The sequence below is a fragment of the Macaca nemestrina genome, chromosome 8, assembly GCF_043159975.1.
Source record: "Macaca nemestrina isolate mMacNem1 chromosome 8, mMacNem.hap1, whole genome shotgun sequence".
Classification (NCBI taxonomy): domain Eukaryota; kingdom Metazoa; phylum Chordata; class Mammalia; order Primates; family Cercopithecidae; genus Macaca; species Macaca nemestrina.
In genome coordinates this window covers 131,878,809-131,897,818 of record NC_092132.1, presented here as the reverse complement: position 1 = coordinate 131,897,818, position 19,010 = coordinate 131,878,809, and the positions used below count along the sequence as shown (strand labels likewise).

The following is a 19,010-nucleotide window of genomic DNA, read 5'->3' as shown; positions in this document are numbered from 1 at the left end:
AACCTTAGCTCCCAGGACTCCCTAATCTCATTTGCCAGAAACAACCACTTTCAACTCAGCTGAGTTTCTAGTACTTACCTTTGCACATCTAAAGATAAATGCTTATATTGCTGCCTCTAGATTGTTAGGATTTTAGGCGCTAAAAAGCTACTTTAGCTATTGACTTTTTACTTTGGAAGATGAGGATTTAATTAAAATATTTTTGGGTACCCATCCCTACTTCATGAAGCCACACTTGCAGCTCTTCTTCTCAATATAGTTACAGTATAACTTGGTTAGCTCAATATTAAGTCAACTATTAGGAGGATATTGTGATTTTTCTTCCATCCTGCCCTTGGGAGCCAGCAGATTGTTCAGCCTCAGTCAAAGCTTTAGGGCACTGCAGTTGCAGCTGATGTACTGAGTCACAAACTCATGAGCGTTTCCAAGTCAAAGCTCGAGCTACACCACTCCCAAATTCCTGACCAACAGAAACTATTTATTGTTGTTTCCAGCCACTAAGTTGTGGGATAATGTGTCATGCAGCAGTAATACATAATAACATGCATACTTTTTTTTTTACTTTCCCTAAAATTGATAATTGTCACTTTTCTTTCATTTGCTTAATTGTCTACGTACTTATCCCCAATTCAATCTGTGGTCTAACTCTGGTTTCAACACATTCATCATATCAGGCGTTCTCTACCCTGTATCTTCTGGAGAGTCTGCTCTGCAACTGCTGCCTCGCTCCAGCCTGGACTGGCTGCCTGCTCCCCAGCCGTGAGGCTCTCAGCCCCAGTTCTCCCTTCACCAACCTTTCTGGGATTCCTTTGACTTCTCTCATGATTTTTCCCTGGTCCTCCTCTTTCTTGGTTTACCCCTTTTTTTGGTGGGAACAAAGTATGTGTGGGAGGTCATTTTTGAGACTTTGCACATCCGAAAACCTTTTCCTTCTACCTGCAGGCTAGTTTGACTGGGCATAGAATTGAAGGCTGGACATAATTTCTAACAGAATTTCAAAGGCATTGCTCCCATCTTCTAACTTCCCACTACTGCTGCTGTGGGAAAGTCTGAAGCCATTCTGAGTCCCATCCTCTGTAGATAACTCACTTTTTATTTTCTTATACAATCTTATAGGAATCTATGTTGGCCACGGTGTTGTATAATTTTACAATGATGTGGGTCTATTTTCATCCACTGTGCTAGGTACTCACAGGACTGTTTCAATTTGGCAATTTATAATCTTCAGTTCTGGGATTTAAAAATTTTGTTGTTGATTTCTTCTGTTTTCTGTTTCCTACTTCTGAAACTTACAATTTCGATGCTGACCCTCCTTGGCTGGTCCTCTAATTTCTGTTTCTCAATTTTATCTTCTAATGCTTCTAGGAAGGTTTTTGTTTTTGGTTTTTTTTTTCATTTCTGCTATCAGATTTTTAATTTCTAAAAGCTCATTTAAATTTTCCGGATGTCCTTTTAAAATGGTATCTTGTTTTTATTTCATGGATGCCTTATCTCTCTGAGGATCTTAACAGCTTTAATTAAAAAGTTTCTTCTTCCCTTTATAGTTTCAGTTTTCCTCCAAGTTGCTTTTTTTCTTTTTGTTGAGTCTTTATGTTTCATACTAAGTGCTTTCCTTGGATGTGTAGTAATTCTTGGTTGCCTACTCTCATATATGACTGGGAGACAGAAAGAGTTGACAAGAAGCTCTGAGTACAAGAACCATGTTTAACTACTGGGTAGGGCAATCTGCAATCTGGCTGCACAGTTTTGTGGGGAACTCCCTGATGTCACTATCTTTCTAGTCTTTTCTCTTGGGCAGGTAAAATTCCTTAGAGAAGATTCTTCCAATCTCCTGCCATTCTGGGAACTTGGCAATGGAAAAGCTTGTGTGTGCATGTATGTGTGCACATGTGTGCCTGTGTGGTGGGGAGGGGAAGGGGTGTGCCTTGGCACTCTGAGGGCGGGCATTCATTTCATCCTCCTGACTTCACTAGGGCAGTCCCATCCTCAGCTGTGCTGGCTGCCCTCTCAGAGGTGGGTTTGAAGTTTATACAATTTTGTATGCCCCATTTAAAGAAAATTACAAATATACAAATAGGCATGAAAGTGAATATTTAGGCAGAGAAAAGAGCATAACAAATGCCAAGTTTTAGCTAATAAATGACACAAACATCAGAAAAGAATGTAGTATTTTTATGAATCATCTGCCTAACACACCTCTGTCTTTGTCTCCCTACATTTCTGGGCTGCTTAGTGTTTGGTTGCCTCTTCACGTGACACAGAGTTGGTAGCATCACTTTCTTAGAGTAAAAAAGATAATTCCCTCTTTCCTCTGGTATGGTTGTTTGAAATTTGTTTTCTACTACTGATGGTTTAGAAAAGCCTTTTTCAGCTTACTGGTAATATTTAAATTTTAGGATTATTGTAAAATTTAGAAAAATCTCATGTTTCCTCTGCAAATAAACTAAGATGTCAGGGCACATTTCAAGGTTTCTTGTATAGTGACTAATCTTTTTTTTTTTTTTTTTCCCAGCCCAGAGGTCTTTTATTTTTTTTTTTTTTAACACCTATTATGCCATGAATTCATAGGGAATAGGTTCCAGCAGCTCAGGCTCCTTCCCATTGGTTCTCACAAAGTGTGCTTCTCTGGGTGGAGCAGGCTGGCGCTTCAGTTGAACCCAGGTACCTTTCTCTTTGGCTTCCTTCTTTTTCTGATCTTTTTCCTTCACGCGTTTCAGGAAGCTATCTCGGCTCTTAGAATGCTTAATGTGCTCAATACGTACATTAATTCTCTTGGCAAGAATCTTGCCCTTAACTTGTTTGTTTACAACAATGCCAACAGCATGCTGGGTAATGTTGTAGACTCTCCCAGTTTTGCCATGGTAACACTTGTGGGGCATTCCTTTTTGAACAGTACCCATTCCCTTGATGTCTACGATATCACCTTTCTTATAGATTCGCATATACATGGCCAAAGGAACAACTCCATGTTTTCTAAAAGGCCTAGAGAACATATATTGGGTGCCTCTCCTCTTTCCCTTTGTGTTCGTCGTTTTGGCAAATTACTGGAAGATGGCCGTGACTAATCTTAAATGTTCTTTGAATTAATGACAGTGACCAGTTTGTCATTAATGTCTTTGTAGGACAGCATATTTTGAATTTTGTTATCTTCATTATGTCTTTCATGTTAAATCTGCTAGAAGTTTAAATGTTTTATCAATGTGTTCCTCTGATTTGCTCCTCCTTTTCATTAACTGAGTTATCTAACAATCATCACTCCTATTTAAAATGGATCTCGTTCTCTTAATGGATTACTCATTTTTGGTACAATTGGAAAATGTTTTGCTATGCTTTGATTTCAGAATGATTTCTATATATTTAAGCACTCACCTTATCATTTTTGTTTTCCATTATTTTTAAATCCAATTTTCTCTTTAGTTAATTAAATTTAAAATTGACCACAAAAGGTAACCTTTACACATTTCCAACTCAGGAGTCTGTGATTTCTTGTTTTATTAACAATTTCCAAAGATGTCTTTACAAAGTTCAGTTAAAACAGTATACTCCCAATTCACCCTTCCCTAGTTCTATCCCCCCAAAAAGCCTAGGCTACTCCAGGACTGCCTGACATGAGGGGTAGTATGAAGAAGTAAAAGCAGGAATGAAGACAGAGGTTTGCCAAACTCATTGCAATATAAATACTTTATATTTCAGTTTACCACAACATAGGTATGCCTAGGGTTCCTTCTAGGGTCTTGGAAAAAGTCCATTTAAGTTGGGGCCCTGAGGCTTAACCTTTACAACTTTTACACCTTAAATCCACCTTTGTGTCCCCTGGTACAGAATTCTTTGGAGGTGGGGGTTGGGGTGGAGGACTCTTCATTCTTCTGCTAGGGTGGGGTGGGAACAGTCTCCCAGTGATAAGGAGTTAGGGAGATGTTAGGGCTATAAACTATTCATAGTTTTCAACCAATCACCCTGATCAGTCCTTGGCTTCACCCAACTTCTAGAGGTACTTAGTACCAACTCCCAAACCTTTGAGAATTCTGTAAGGTGGGATAACTCTTGGTTTTCTCAAATGCCAGTTTGGGATTTGACTTTCTTGGAACTAAGTCAGTTACCTCATGTAACTGCACTCTAATTCCCGAATTTCGTTGTTGATGTCTCTTCTATTCTCCCTGAACTATGGATTTATGCCTTAAAAAAATTGCTTTACTGTGCTTTTTGTAGGATTTGTGAGGGAGATAAATTAGATGTATGTATTCAATCTGTCGTCTTTACTCAGAATCTGGTTTATTTTTAAATAACATACCATAACATTCACCCTTTTAAAGTGTACAATTTGGGGTTTTTAGTATATTCCCAGAATCGTGCAAAAATCACTGCTATCTAATTTCAGAACATTTTCATCACACCAAAAAGAGACCCCACACCTATTAGCAAGCAACTCCCCTCCCCCAGCTCTGGCAACCATTACTCTGCTTTGTCTCTATGGATTTGCCTTTTCTGGACAATGCACAGAAATAGAATTATATTTCTATGTGGCCTTTTGTGTCGGCCTCCTTCACTTAGCAAAATGTTTTTGAAGGTCATCCATGTTGTAGCATATATCAGTACTCCATCCTTTTATTTTTTTAATCACTGAATACTAGTTCAGGGTATGGATTTACATTTTGTTTATCCACTTATTTGATGGACAGTTGGGTTGTTTCCCTTTTTGGGTATTAATGAATGCTGTGACAAATATTTATGTTCAAGATTTTGTGTGGATATGTTTTTCTCTTGGGCATATATCTAGGAGCAAAACTGCTGGGTCATATGGTCACGCTATGTTTAACCTTTTAAGGATGTGCCAGACTGTTTTCCAAAGTAATTGTATCATTTTACATTCCCACCAGTGGTATATAAGGGTTCCAATTTCTCCACATCCTGGCCAACACTTACTGTCTTTTTCATTTCAGCCATCCCAGTGGGTATCAGGTAGTGTTTCTGATGTGCATTTCTCTAATGACTAATGACGTTGAGCATATTTTCATGTGTTCATTTGTATATCTTTGGAGAAATATCTATCTAAATCCTTTGCTCATTCTAAAACTGTTTTATTATTATTGTTCTAAGAGTTCTTTGTATATTCTGGGTATTAGGCCGTAATCAGAAATATTTTCTCTCATCCATGGGCTGGGTTTCCACTTTCTTAATGGTGTCCTTTGAAGCACAAAGTTTTACATTTTGATGAAGTCCAATTTACCTGTTTTTTCTTTTGTCGCTCATGCTTTTGGTGTCATATGTAAGAATCCTTTGACAAATCCAAGGTCATGAAGATTTACTCCTGTCTTTTCTTCTAAGACTTTTATAGTTTAGCTCTTACATTTAGGTCTTTGATCCATTTTGAGTTAATTTTTAAATATGGTGTGAGGCAGGGGTCCAACTTCATTCCTTGGCAAGAGGCTATCCATTTGTCCCAGCACGGTTTGTTGAAGATTATTCTTTTTCCACTGAACTGTTCTGGCATCCTTGTTACAAATCAATTGTCCATATACATAAGGGTTTATTTCTAGACTCTCAATTCTATTCCATTCATCGACATGTCTATCTCGATGACAGCACCACACAACCTTCATTACTGTAGCTTTATAGTATTAAGACTGGGGAGTGTGAGTTCTCCAGCTTTGTTCTGTGTCAGTATCATTTTGACTATTCTGTGTCCCTTGCATTTCCACGTGAATTTTAGTGGTTTATTTTTTATATTTAAATCTTTGCTGTATTTAGAGTTTGAGTATATGACTAGTTAGGTGTTTTAACATAGTTTTAAAAAATTTCATCTTTGAAAAATTATTTTATCAACATTAAATGCATCTACTATTCCATATCACAGAGTAATCTACCTTTTTGCCAATAACAGATTTATTAAGATGTATCAAAGTTCCTGATACTTAGCAAAGCAAATCCCTTATCATTAAATTTTCTTTTTTCAGGTAATTTCTTGGCTGTTTTAATTATTCAAGATAAATTTCACTAGCTGTATGCTCTCACCCCCACACCTAAAAACCTCTGATAAGGATATTACCAGAAGTGCAATATATTTATAGATTAACTTTTGAAGATCCTATTTTTGGTTTGCTCATTCAGGGCCATATTTCTTTTCATTCATCCAAGCCTTTTTATCTCTCTTGGTCTTAAGGTTTTTTTTTCATATCCATCCTCTACATATATTTTGTTAAATATTAAGATCCCAAAGTAACACATGTGAAGTTTTAGCTCTATACATGTCTTAGGTTCATTCCATGGAATTTTATATTTTTGGTTATACTGTAAATGGGATTCTCTTTTTCAATTTATCTTCCTGGCACATTTACTCTGTAACCAGTCACCATACCTACATACTTAATTTATATAGCCTAAGAAATTCAATTGAAAAAGAAGAAAAATAACTAATTAGGCTTTCTAGGTAGACAGTCTTAGAGTATGAAAATATGATAAAATTCATCTTTTTCCCCAATATTTATACCCGTTTCTTGCCTTATGTTATTGTATTAGCTTGAAGTTATAGAAAAATGTTTCTGACTTTGGTAAAAATGCTTTACATCTGATTCCTCACTATCAAATATGAAGGCAGCTCTTCTTGATTTCAGCCAGGAAGGTTCCTAATAGTAAGAAAATATCTTTCTGTTCCTAGTTTACTAAAAGTTACAAAGATTAGGTTTTTGAATTCCACCAATGCCTTTCACCACGCATTTAGATGACCAGTTTGTTCTCCTATGACCTATTATTGTGTTGAACTGTGTAAACATATTTCCTAATATTGAGCCATCCTTTCATTACTTAAGTAAACTCTGCATGGTAAAGGGTACAGGCTAATTAACTCTCATGTGTGAATGTCCTGCTTTCGGATTATGACACATAGCACCTCAAGGGCAAGGACTGTATGTCATGCTTCTTGGCAACCCCTGTTAAGTACTGTACTAGACACAGTGCTATTTTCAACTTTTCATTGAATGAGGAAACATTTGTTAAGGGCCACTTTTGTTCCAAATACTATGCTAGGTTCTAGGGATATCAGGACGAACGAGGCAGATTCCTTCTATGATCTCATGCAGCTTATAGTCTAGTTCTGAGCACATAGTAAGCACTGGATGAAAATTAAATGACTAAAATAAGCGCATTGCCCAAGGGGCCTGGAAAATAACATGCTCTGATTTAAGGTTCCTGAAGAAAGCTACGCTTAGGTAATGCTACATAAAGGACAAAGAAAGGTAGTATCATTGTCTTTGGGCGCCCAATCCTTACGTAACCAAAAAACAAAACAAAACACAAACAAAAAACCCCCAAAACCAAAAACTAAAAAGAACACCCACCAGTGCTGGAGTCCAGCAACAGTACATTCAGTGGAGACCAAGAAAATGGAGTGGGCCCTTGGCCTTGAGAGCAAAGCCTGACGAAGTTATTGGAGTACGACGTGTCAAAGGAAAATACTTTACAGAGCCTAAGAGGATATATGAAAGGAGAAGAGCCTCCTGGGTTTATTCCGAGGCTGCCAAATGGCAGATGTGAGCCCACTCTGCCAGATAAGTGAGCAAAAAACTGGGCAGGTGCCCTGATGGAAGGATCAGATTCTCCCTGCACTGAAACGGAGCATTCCTGCAGAAAGCGGTGAAAGGTGGCAAGGAAGGGAGAAAGGAAAGGCAACACAACTGCACTTCAGCAGACTCTTATGCCTCTTCTCCCCTTGAGTTCCCATTTCATCCCCGTGGCTCTCCCACTGCAGGCACGGGGGACTTCCATAGGAGAAGCAGCTGCTTTGGAGGGCATGGGGCAAGAGCGATAGTGCCACAGCCTGAGAGCAGTGGCCTTGGTACTGCCAGGTCACAGCAGCCCGGGGTTGGCAGTGCCCCAGGGCAGGAGGCCCAACTGGGCTTCGGGACTCTCCTCCCTCCTCCTCACACTTGCCTCAGTGCTCCCCTTGGAATCAGGGATGTGAGCAGAGAGCCAGAGTGAAGACAGGGCTTGCTCCCCAGGGCGTCTCTGAGTTCTGGAAGAAATTAAGAGGGTTCTGAGCTCTCTGCCTCTGGAGTAGGAGTCCTAGCTTGATTCTGCTTCCCATTCCATAAATATGAGCACCAGAGGGCAGGAGAAGAGATATTTTAGTCTCAGCAACAAAATGGAGAAAACATTTCTTTCAACCCTCCTCTTCTCCAACCCCCAACTGCCCCACCTCAAAAAAGAAAAAAAGTTCTGTGTGTACGGAGGGCAAAGGGGGGGAAGATTCTATTTTCTTTCATAATAAAGAAAAAGTCAACAGGATGTTCTCCAAAGCTACAAATATACTTTTTCAAACAGTAAATATCTCTATTAGCAGCATGATGCCAGTTGGCTAATTCTGTCTGTCTCAGTAAAACCTTTCCAAAAAAGCCCCTGCTCTTGTGTAATGTCTATTTACAAAAACAGCTCTTTTGCATTTTCAATTTGCTAGGTTTCTCCATCTTTTGTTTCCTCACCGGCTCTGCAGAGGCAGAGATAAAACGCAGGCCCAGATGGCAGTTGGGTGGGGATCCCCTGGTCACCCCAGCAGAGCTCTTGTCCCTGCTTTCTTTGGAGTGTCCCACTTTCATGACAAAGAGTGGAAAGAGGCTGAACCCTAAACCTGCTTCCTGGGTCTTTGCTTGGCCTCCAGAATCCTACTAAATGTGAATAAGCCTAGGTCTGGCTTGGGGGTGGAAAGAACCCTGGAGTGATTCAGTCTGCCCCACCCCGTATCTTTCTGCTATCTCTAGCTGGGCAAGAGACCCACAGTTTTGGGGGCGAGGGAGGTAAGGGAGGTGAGAATGGAGGGAGGGCTGAGCAAAGAGTAGGCGGTGGTGGTTGATAGTGGCTGAAATCCTGGCTCCCCGGGGAGTGGTCTGGGCCTGAGTCACTGTCTCGGCAAGAGCAGGAAGGTGGGCGAGAGGCAGCAGCTCCAGCAGGCTGGAAGGACAAGCCCCTCCCCCCGGGCCTTCTGTTACTCTATCCTTGGGTTGCTGCCTGCTCTGGCCTGAGGCCCCACAAGGCCACCACCACCTTAATGGTGGGAGAGAAACAACAGAGGGCCAGAGCCGGGGCAGGGCTTATCGAGAGCCATCTAGGTCCGGCAGAACAGCTGCTGGTTGGATGCCATCCTCTCTGTCTGATGGGCCAGCTGGCCACAATGCCAAAGGCCAAGGAAAGTTCAGCCTGAGCAAGGCGGAGACCCCAGCAGAGAGGGACATGAACTGAGCTGGAAATCCGTCCTTTCCCCAGTGCCTATGACCACAGCCTCCAGCCCCACCTCAGTCCTTTCTCTAAATTAGCTTGATCCAAAACCAGCACACACAGAACTTGACCCCGACCCGCCATCGGTCCGAGGAGGTATGTGTGTGTTTAAAAATAAAAGGGATGACTGTGACTTGGCGGTTTGTGACTTGGACCAGAACAGTCTTCCAGCTTAGCTGTGATCCCTTCTTCCCCACTGCTCCACAGGCTGACCTCTGAAAAGTAAAGACAGGATGAAGCACCCAACGTTAAGTCGCACGAGAGCTGGGAGATCATCTCAACAAAGCAACCATTTATTGAGCATCTACTATTGCCGGACTCTGCAGAGGCACTGCTGATACATCAGTTTATTTGAAGTGTCCACTCCTGCACTTCATGGGGGAGAGAGCGCATGAGATCAGGGGATGAGTGCATGAGATCAGGGGATGGACCCTGAAGCCAGACAGCTGGGGTTCAAATCCTCACTCTGTCTATTACCAGCTGTGAGACTTTGGGCAAGTGACCTCACCTCCCTGTGTCTCCGTCTCTTTATCTATAAAATAGGATGGATAATAATTTACTCATCCTCTAGGGTCGCTATGAAGGTGAAACGAGTTTAATGCTTAAAACAGATCTTGACACACAGTAAGCAGTCTGTTTTATTGTAGAGAAAGTGGTTGTGATATTTTGAAGACGATGACCAACCAGGTCCAGAAGGGGTGACTTGTAAGAAGTTACAGAGATAAGTATATTCACCCCCGCCAAGAATGGTTAGGAAACCTGAAATTATTTGTTTGTTTTGGGGGCAAGCAGCTGACCCATACCATGATGCACCACCACCAGGCCCAAGTGATAAGTTTGCCTAAATTTGAGTGGCGACTTCCCCCTAAATAGTGAAAGGATTTTGACAAAAGTGTGGAGGCTGATGGAGCACCTAAGAGAGGAAGGCAGGCAACTCAAGGAGGCAGTTTGGATTTTCTTTGCAGCTCCTTAAGAAGATCCTAATATCTGACAGACAAGTAATCACCTATTCTCATTCTAATCTGTAACATAAGAAGGGGTAGAACATGGGTTTGCATTTGGAGGTGAAAGGCTTGTCCTGCGGACTCCACAAACTGAGAGAACCTCCACTGGTCTAATCTCCATTCCGATGGGCTGACAGTGGCTTAGACTCTGACAGCACTACACCGTCTGTTTAGCTTCTGAGGTACCATCTTTAATCTCATTTCGCTCCTGTCTCCTACCAATCAGCAATTACAAAGAGCTCTCACACTACCTTTTTCCTCTTCTCTGCTGAAAGTTTGGCCCCTAAAAAGCAAGAGGTAGAAGGAAGACGGCTGGATGGAGACTGACTTCTAGGCTCCCTCCCTAGATCGTCCCCACCCTGGGATTGGGGGTTGGGGGAGTGCAGGCAAACATTCTCTTGCTATAGAAAGTGAGGTCTGCCCCAGCAATGATTTAAAAATTAAATAAATATGAAATATTGTAAATACACACAAAAAATACAGAGAATATAGAATAAATACTTATGTGTCCACCACCTGGCTTTGTCAAATTCTAACGAAGCCCTCTTGCTTTAGATATTATTATTTAAGCAACAAAACAGTACAGACACTGTTGAAGCTCCCTGAGTATCAGGCCCTGAGATTGTATTTCTTTCTTTTTTTTTCTTAGTTTTTTTGAGACAGGGTCTCTGTACCCAGGCTGAGGTGCAGTGGCGTGATCATAGCTTGCTGCAACCTTGAATTCCCGGGCTCTAGCAGTCCACCTGCCTCAGCCTGCCAAGGGGTTGGGATTACAGGCTTGCACCACCACCCCTGGCTAATTTTTAATTTTTTTTGTAGAGAGGCTCACTACACTGCCCAGGTTAGTCTCCAACTGCTGGACTCAAGCAATCCTCCTGCCTTGGCCTCCCAAAGTGCTGGGATTATAGGTGTGAGCCACCTCGACTGGCCCCTGAGATTCCATTTCCTTCTCTCCTTCCTTGTTATCCTAGAGTAACCACTATTCTGAATTTAGTACTATTCCCATACTTTTACTGTGTAAGCTTAAGTCCATATGCAAAACACAGTATTGCCTTATAGGTCTAATATTTATATAAATAGTGCAATGTTGAATGTATCATTCTTTTTTTTTTTTTTTTGAGATGGAGTCTCGCTCTATCACCCAGGCTGGAGCGCAGCGGCATGATCTTGGCTCACTGAAACCTCCGCCTACTGGGCTCAAGTGATTCTCCTGCCTCAGCCTCCCTAGTAGCTGGAATTACAGGCGTGCACCACCATGCCTGGCTAATCTTTGTATTTTTAGTAGAGATGGGGTTTCACCATGTTGGTCAGGCTGGTCTTGAGCTCCTGACCTCAAGTGATCTGCCTGCTTTGGCCTCCCAAAGTGTTGGGATTACAGGCGTCAGCCACCGTGACCGGCCTGCAATGTTGAGTGTATCATTCTTATTTATTTGAATGTATCATTCTGAAGCTAGCTTTTTACATTCAGCATTAGATTCTTGAGATTTGCCCGCATTGGTACACAAAGCTCTATTTTACCCATTTTAACTACTACATTTTTTTTGTTGCCCATAATATTTCATCACATAAAGACATCACAATTTGTTTCCCCATTCTCCAGAGGCTGGGCATCTGGACATGACGATGCCCCTCACACTCCTGCATGTGTTCCCTGCTGCATGGAGCCCCGGCAGTTTCTCTGGCGTAGGGGACAGCTACTGTTCCAACCGCAAAATCTCCAGTTTACACCCCCTCCTGCAGTGTATGTGAGTTCCTACTGTTCCTCATCCTCAGATACTTGGCATTGTCAGGCTTTAAAATTTCTGCCAGTCTGATGGCTGTGAAACGGCATCTGATTGTTGGTTTAATCTGTTTTTCCTGATTACTAAAAGGACCAAACATCTTCGTATGAGCTTTTGTTCACTTGAGTTTTCTTTTCTGGAAAGCAATTGACAGTTTTCAAATCTATGGAATAACTTCTTAGAAATAACTCAGCCAGTGTTCTTTACAGCTGCCCCTTCTGTATTTCTTATTAACCCAGTGAAACAACCAGATATACAAGCAACCCTATCTTCAGTTGCTGGAGTCAAAGATGTTAGCTTATAGTCTGAGTATTTGTAACGATATTCTTAGATACGTGGTTTTCAAACTTGAGGTCTTTGTAGAATATCTATCACTCAAAGATCATTTAAACTGCTACACAGTCTTCCGTTGTACACATAGATCAAAATCAGTCATGAAATTAAAAAATCATATGCACTCACCTCAGGAAGAAAAAAAAAAAGTCAACTGAGGTGGGTCATTCTTTAAAAAAACAAACAAGGCTGGCTGCAGTGGCTCATGCTTGTAATCCTAGCACTTTGGGAGGCCGAGGCGGGTAGATTACTCGAATCCAGAAGTTTGAAACTAGCCTGGTCAACCTAGCGAAACCCAGTCTCTACTAAGAAATGGTGATGCATGCCTGTAATCCCAGCTACCTGGGAGGCTGAGGCATGAGAATCGCTTCAACCCGGGAAGTAGAGGTTGCAGTGAGCTGAGATGGCGCCACTGCACTCCAGCCTGGACAATAGGGCGAGAGCCTGTCTCAAAAAACAAACAAAAAACCACGAACAAGAACATAATAGAAAATATCAGAGTGCATTGCACACATACTGTGTGAAACTTTTATTTCAAGTATAAGAGTGTGTGTGTGAGTTGTGACATCAAAGGTATTTCTAACTGTGAGTTGTGTTCAAAAAATTGTGGAAACTAGTCCAGGTGTGGTGGCTAACACGTATAGTCCCAGGCACTCAAGAGGCTAAGGCAGGAGGATGGCTTGGGCCCAGGAGTTTGAGACTGTGGTGAGCTGTAATTGCACCACTGCACTCCAGCCTGGGCAACAGTGAGACCCCCCGATTCAAAAAAAAAAAAAAAAAAAAAAAAAAAAAAAAGGAAACTATTGTCCAAGTTAGCGTCCTTGGCTCCATTCTTTCTCTTCTGAGTTATCCTGCAGGCACTGCCAAAATAATCTGACTAAATCATTGCTTTGGCCATGCCACTTCCCTGCTCAAAAGCCTTCAATTTTCAAAAGCCTAGGCTCAATTTCAAGTCCTCAGCATGGCACTGAAAGCACTGTATAACGTGGCTCTGAGGTGGAGTGCCAATTCTCCCCAACGCAGCCTCTACCCAAACCACTATTTACCACCTCCAAGCTGGCCTCCTGACAGTCCACACACTCTTGACACATTCTGACTCCACACACCTTTTTCATACCATGCTTCTAACCTGGATCCTTCTCTCACTCCCACTGAAACAGCACGTATTTGCTAAGTCAAGGTTCAGTTAAAATTACATCTCCTGCTTCAAGTCTTTCTTGATGATGCCACGCTGACATTTAGTGATCGGTTGTCCTTTTGAATCCCTAGCACTTTCCATACTCTGGTTGAAGACAGAGACTGACTCATGCAAGTCTTTTAAATGTTCCTCAACATTTAGCACAGACTTTTGCACATTATAAATGTTGAACAAGCATTAAATCAACAAATATTTGTTGAGTACCATGTATGTGCATCGCACTATACTGGGCCCTATTTGATGGATTAGCCACCAAAATAATGAGTTTGGGAAAACAACTCTAATAGGTTAACAACGGACTCTAAAGACTACCCCAGCAGATTTCCTTAAAGAGTATAATACATATAACACCTCTGACTAAGTAGCTATGGGACTCAAGACACTTGACTCTTTCTGACTGCTCCAAGATCTGGGAGACATCCTTCTCCTCTCATTAAACATCTGAAATAAGAGCAAGCTCACATACAGAATCTCACAGACATTTTATAGGGCCCCTGTCTTCAAGGCATTACTATGCTCTCCAGAGAGGAAGAAAAGCTTGGTGTGTCCAAAGTCACAGAGGACACGACTGGTGAGGCTGCCCCAGGCAGGAGCCCCATAGGTAGAAGAAGCTAAGCCAGTTACAGAACACCTAGAGGTGTGCATGGCACAAGGACTTCCTCTATCACTTGTGTGTGAAGACTGACAACTCCCTGTGATTCATTACCAACCTGCTAGTGTCAATACACCCCAGCAAAGCGAAATTCCGTGATCCAGTCAGCTTGGGAATGGTCTGCCACTCTTCTAATATTCCTGATCATGGGGACAGAATACTTAGGAGATACAGGTTTTAGTTCCAGTTCTGCCAGGTGCTGGCTGAGTGAATTCTAGTAAGTTGCCAAGGGGGATAATAAGACTGCACTGCTTGCCCAGACGTAAGCATGAAGTCAGACAAAGGATGGGAAAGTCATCTGAAAAGTTAGAAGCACTTTACACATGTGAGATAGCAATGGTAATCATAGGGGAAAGGACTTGAATAATGGTTCTGTTTGACCCAGAAGTTTACCCTTCTTTCTTTACATTCCATTAATTTAACAATTACCTGTTAGATATCCACTATGTGCATGATACCCACTATGTGTACATAAAGATGAAGAAGGTGTATGTCGCTCCTGTTCTCATGGGGTTGGTGTGGAAGGGAGGTGCGTGTCGGTGACACCTAGAAGGACGCAGAAGCGCTACAGTAGAAGCACTATGGAAGTACAGAAGAAACCCAGTAAAGCAGTTTGGAGTGGAGGATCAGAGAGGAGTGGGGAGGAGAAATCACAGGCAGCCTGACCTGGAAGCCACTTGTGTCAGTTAATTTAACAATAGTACTTTCAGAGGCTCTTCATTTTAGGAAGTGGTTTGTAGGTTCGGCACGTTTTTATCTTAACATTTTTCCTGAGCTGAGGCAAGTCAGGAAAAGGGAAAAAAGGCCCCATTCATACATTTAATAAACACTTCCTGACTGCCAGGAACAGTGCTAGGGAATAGCGGTGACCACAAGACAGTCCCCATGCTCAAGAACTCACAGATAAGTAAACCAGCCAGTGGAGTACAGATGCTGATGAAAGTCAGAAGAGAAGGTCAGAGAGGCAGCACCCAGTGCAGCATGGCAGGGTGTGGGGGGCCGTTCAGGGAAGACCCTCAGAGGAGGTGAAGCGTGGCCTGATGCTTGAAGGATGAGTGGATGCTGGCCTGGTGGACAGGGTGTGAGTGAAGGAGAAGCATTTCAGGCAGAAGGCACAGTTATCCAGAGGCACAAGGGCATGAGAGAGCAGGAGAAGCTTGGAGCATGGCACACACAGAGTGAAGACGGACAGCCAGGCCCAGAGAGCCTCAGAAGCCCTGGCCCAGAGTTGGGCCTCTATCCTGAAGATGATGGCAAGGGAATACAGGGTGAGAACAGGAAAGAAACAAAAAGGATCAAGCGTGAGGAACACCAAAGTGCAAAGGGCAGACAGTGGCAGAAGATCCTAGAAGAGTCAGAAAAATATCATCACTCCACTCATTTCACAGCAGGCTCAGGTGGCAAACTGTTAGCGGGAATGGACGCTCCATGCCACAGATGGAGAAACCGAGACAGAGAACGGTTCAATGCTTGACCAAGCTGCACTGTGAGTGGCTGAGCCAGAACCTGAACGCAGCACTCTAACTCCTACTCACACTTATCTGCTCTGCCTCTAATTTCCTTCTTTCTCGTCAAACTACTGGACCCCTAGGTATAGGGAGATTTCTTCCAGTACTCCCTTTTCCTCATCGTTTAAGCCTAAAATCATCAAAGGTGTATGGTTCAACGGGAGGCTACAATTCCTGGAGCCAGCTTAGATTAGGATCGCTATTCTTAATTCTACTTAATTCTCCCTGCATACCATAATAAAGCCACCTGAGTATACGCTGGAAAACAGGGAAGAGAGAGACAGGAAGGGAGAAAGGGAGACAAGAGGGAGACAGAAATAGGGAGGGAGGGGGTGAGTGGGGAGGAGAGGAGGGAGGGGGTGAGTGGGGAGGAGAGGAGAGAGAGAGAGAGAAAGTGAGGAGGGGGGCAAATGTGGGAAGGAGGTGGGGCAGAGGGAGGGAGAGAAAAAGAGAGCGAGGGAGAGAGAAGCATTTGGCTTGAGGCCAAGAAGTGAATCTGTGACATGAGATGTGACTATCAAAGGCCTTCTTCCTAGTAGGACAGACCACTGGGTCACTCTGCTGAAAGGCAGATGGGTGTATGGGTGGTGGCTGAGTGGATGGGTAGATGGTGCAGGAAGACAGCAGGTACCCACTAAACAAACAGGGGGTGGGCGGGTTGCCTGCACAGAGCAAGCAGGGAACAAAGGCCTCTCACTCTTCATGCAAAGTCCACAGTGTGCAAAGGGCATCAATATTGGACATTTCTCACTGTGACATTTTGAAAGCTCAGCCTAGCCCAGAACAATGGTTACCCTCTGGGGACCATGGGCCATGTGCCCCTGGGCCTTATTTAATGATGGCTTGGCACAGCCCATGTACTTGGTGAACTTGACCTTGGGCATCAGCCTCCCATGATGGCTCTACGTCACTCTGGTCTCTTCCCCTAATGAGAATTCCAGTCTCACATGAATGGATGGATTCATTCTGGGGGCAGGAAAACTGCTCAGGGAGTGAATCAGAAGGACCCAGCCCCGGTCTCCTTGCCAGCCATTGAGCTAGGAACTGAGTGTGATTGTGTGCCCAGGCGCCGGTGCTGTTCCTCTCTTTGAGAGGGTCAGAGTCCACGCAAGAGATGACGTAGAAGCCCTTTAAGGGGGAAGAGAAAAGAATCTCAGCTTTGAGGGACAAAGCCACCCTTCTGGTTGTGACTCTCAGTCTGAGGAGGTACCAAGATGTGCATGTACTGGTAAATTAAAGCTACTAGATGAAAACCTCAGCTCTTGTTAGACAGTTGTCAATTTCAATTCTCTCCAACCTGACAGGCTAACCTTTAAGGAATGGGCTACTATTTTTTTCAGAAGGGAAACTTTCTGTGAGACAGGTGAAAACAACCTGTTGCAGATCACCCAGAGAATCATTTACCTTTATTAGTTTCTGCTCTGCTCTTCTCCCAACTTGTGAAGCAAAGACAGTAAATGTCAATCTAGGCAATATAAAGCACCTGTACTGCCTGCTTTTCACTTTGAAAAATTAGGCAAGAACACTCTAAAGATTCAAGACACAGCAGCCAAGAGGACATCTATATCCCAAGACTGGGGGCCCAGAATGACACTGAAAGGACGTAATTCCTCCAGGAAAGGGAACTGAAGAACTGCCGCTTTGCCCACCACTATCTAGGTTATCACAAGACAGGAAAGGTAGCTTTTTAAGGCTCCAGCCCCCTATTGGCCTCCTGGAGCAAATGGTGGAGGTAGAAGCAGCAGCTCCTGTGGGGGCTTATTAGGGCATTGCTTCGGGCTTCCCTCACGTGCTAGCGGTGATTGTCTCACATTTGTCCATCAATCTTGGTCTAAGAAACAGGTGGGGGAGGGGAAAGATGGTTTGCATTTTACTTTAGAGCGCTATCCCTGACACTGACTGACATCAGCTGCTTGCGGTCTCCACCGATGGCCAAAAGTTAAACTGCAAAAGTCTTCCTGAAGGATATTCTACCATCTTCATTCATTCATAACTGGTTATCATGCACTTTGCATAAAAAAGCACACTAGACTCTGAGGACAGAGTGGCAAATATGTTCCCTATGCCCATGTGCTGATTAATCTTGTACATCTCTGGGGGTCAATTTATTCACACATTATAGTTGAATCGCCTGAGTTCCAGGGTTGTGGCTATACAGGTCCTTGGGCCTGACGGTTAAGGTAAGGTCCTGCATATGAGTATCCTCTAAGAAAGCCCCAGGAAGGCAGGCAAGTCACAATTCTCTCTTGTGAACATAAATAATCGAGAGCAACAAATGGGGATTGCCTTTTGGGCAAACCGAGTCTTACAAAATAAATACACCATTATGAAGTGTTTGCTATGACCCAAGTATCACATCATTCTGCAGCAACTGCAATTATGACTCTATTACTCTAAGACTCCCTGGCTTCTTTTCTTATGGCATGATAGTTCCCATAAGTTTAAACTTAACCATGCCTATTTAGAGGCCAGGCAGTGAGTAATAGCCCTGGAATGATTAAAACCAGTCCAATCCCACAGTGGGAGGGTGTGTGCGGGGTGTAATTCTGGCCCCTTTAAGAAGAGAAGCAAGTTTTCCCTGTCTTTTGAAGACTGTTAAGTGGTGCAAAGGATAGTTACCCAAAAGGGAGTGGGTTTTGATTAGTGAACTGGGTCCAGGCTGCCACAGAAAGGGCCACAGCTCTGGAGGGACTGGCGCGGGGCAGAGATGCCCACAGGGGAGAAAGACGACACTGACTCCACCTCAATGGGTGTTTAAAAAAGGAGGGAACAAGGAAGTCCCTCACTTCAAGGAGCTAGGAGGACACGAGTCCGGCAAAACAGGGGTCAGACGCAGAGTCCCAGGCTAAGAGGATCCTCCGCCACTCTCCCAGGGAGTCCTGCTGAGAGATGGCGACTCCGGGAAAGCACCCAGGGAACGACCCTAGGGCAGGGGCTATCGGGCCTTGCTCTGGGGCGGAGGGGTCGCGCGGGACCGGGGAGAGCCGGGACGCGGCACTGACGCAGGGCCAGGGGCCTCGCGGGTCCGCGGGTCCAGCAGCTCCCGCCGCCCGGGCCTCACTCACCAGCTCATGGTCCCGAACCTGGGCCTGCCGCCGGGGTCCTCAGCCACAACTCGTTCCTCTGGGATCACTTCCGGATTCAGCCAGTCTCCAGGAAGTGACGTAGATCCCGCCCCTCTGCCCGGAAGAGGCGGTTGGGAGGCGGAGCCCGGCGCGTTAACCCTTCTGCTGCAGCATGCTGGCTGTGCAGTTTCGCTTGCCGGCGACC

General features: G+C 43.8%; 2 protein-coding genes across 5 annotated transcripts in view; both read right to left on the bottom strand.

Moving 5' to 3' along the window:
• The window catches only part of LOC105482073 (bridging integrator 3), a 48,769-nt gene extending 29,832 nt beyond the window's left edge, over positions 1 to 18,937 (bottom strand). The window contains exon 1 of one of the 4 annotated variants that reach the window (XM_011741950.3): positions 18,806 to 18,937. In XM_011741950.3, coding sequence (XP_011740252.1) covers positions 18,806 to 18,813 — 8 coding nt within the window. In that variant the 5' untranslated portion in view covers positions 18,814 to 18,937. The remainder of the gene's footprint in view (positions 1 to 18,805) is intronic. The other 3 variants (XM_011741951.3, XM_011741949.3, XM_011741952.3) reach the window with 3 other exon arrangements.
• Positions 2,493 to 3,041, bottom strand: LOC112426700 (large ribosomal subunit protein eL21-like; the record flags this gene model as incomplete). Its single annotated transcript, XM_071067910.1, has 1 exon — positions 2,493 to 3,041. A coding segment is annotated over one exon (492 nt), but the record flags the coding sequence as incomplete, so codon positions are not given.
• Positions 18,938 to 19,010: the final 73 nt, after the last annotated feature.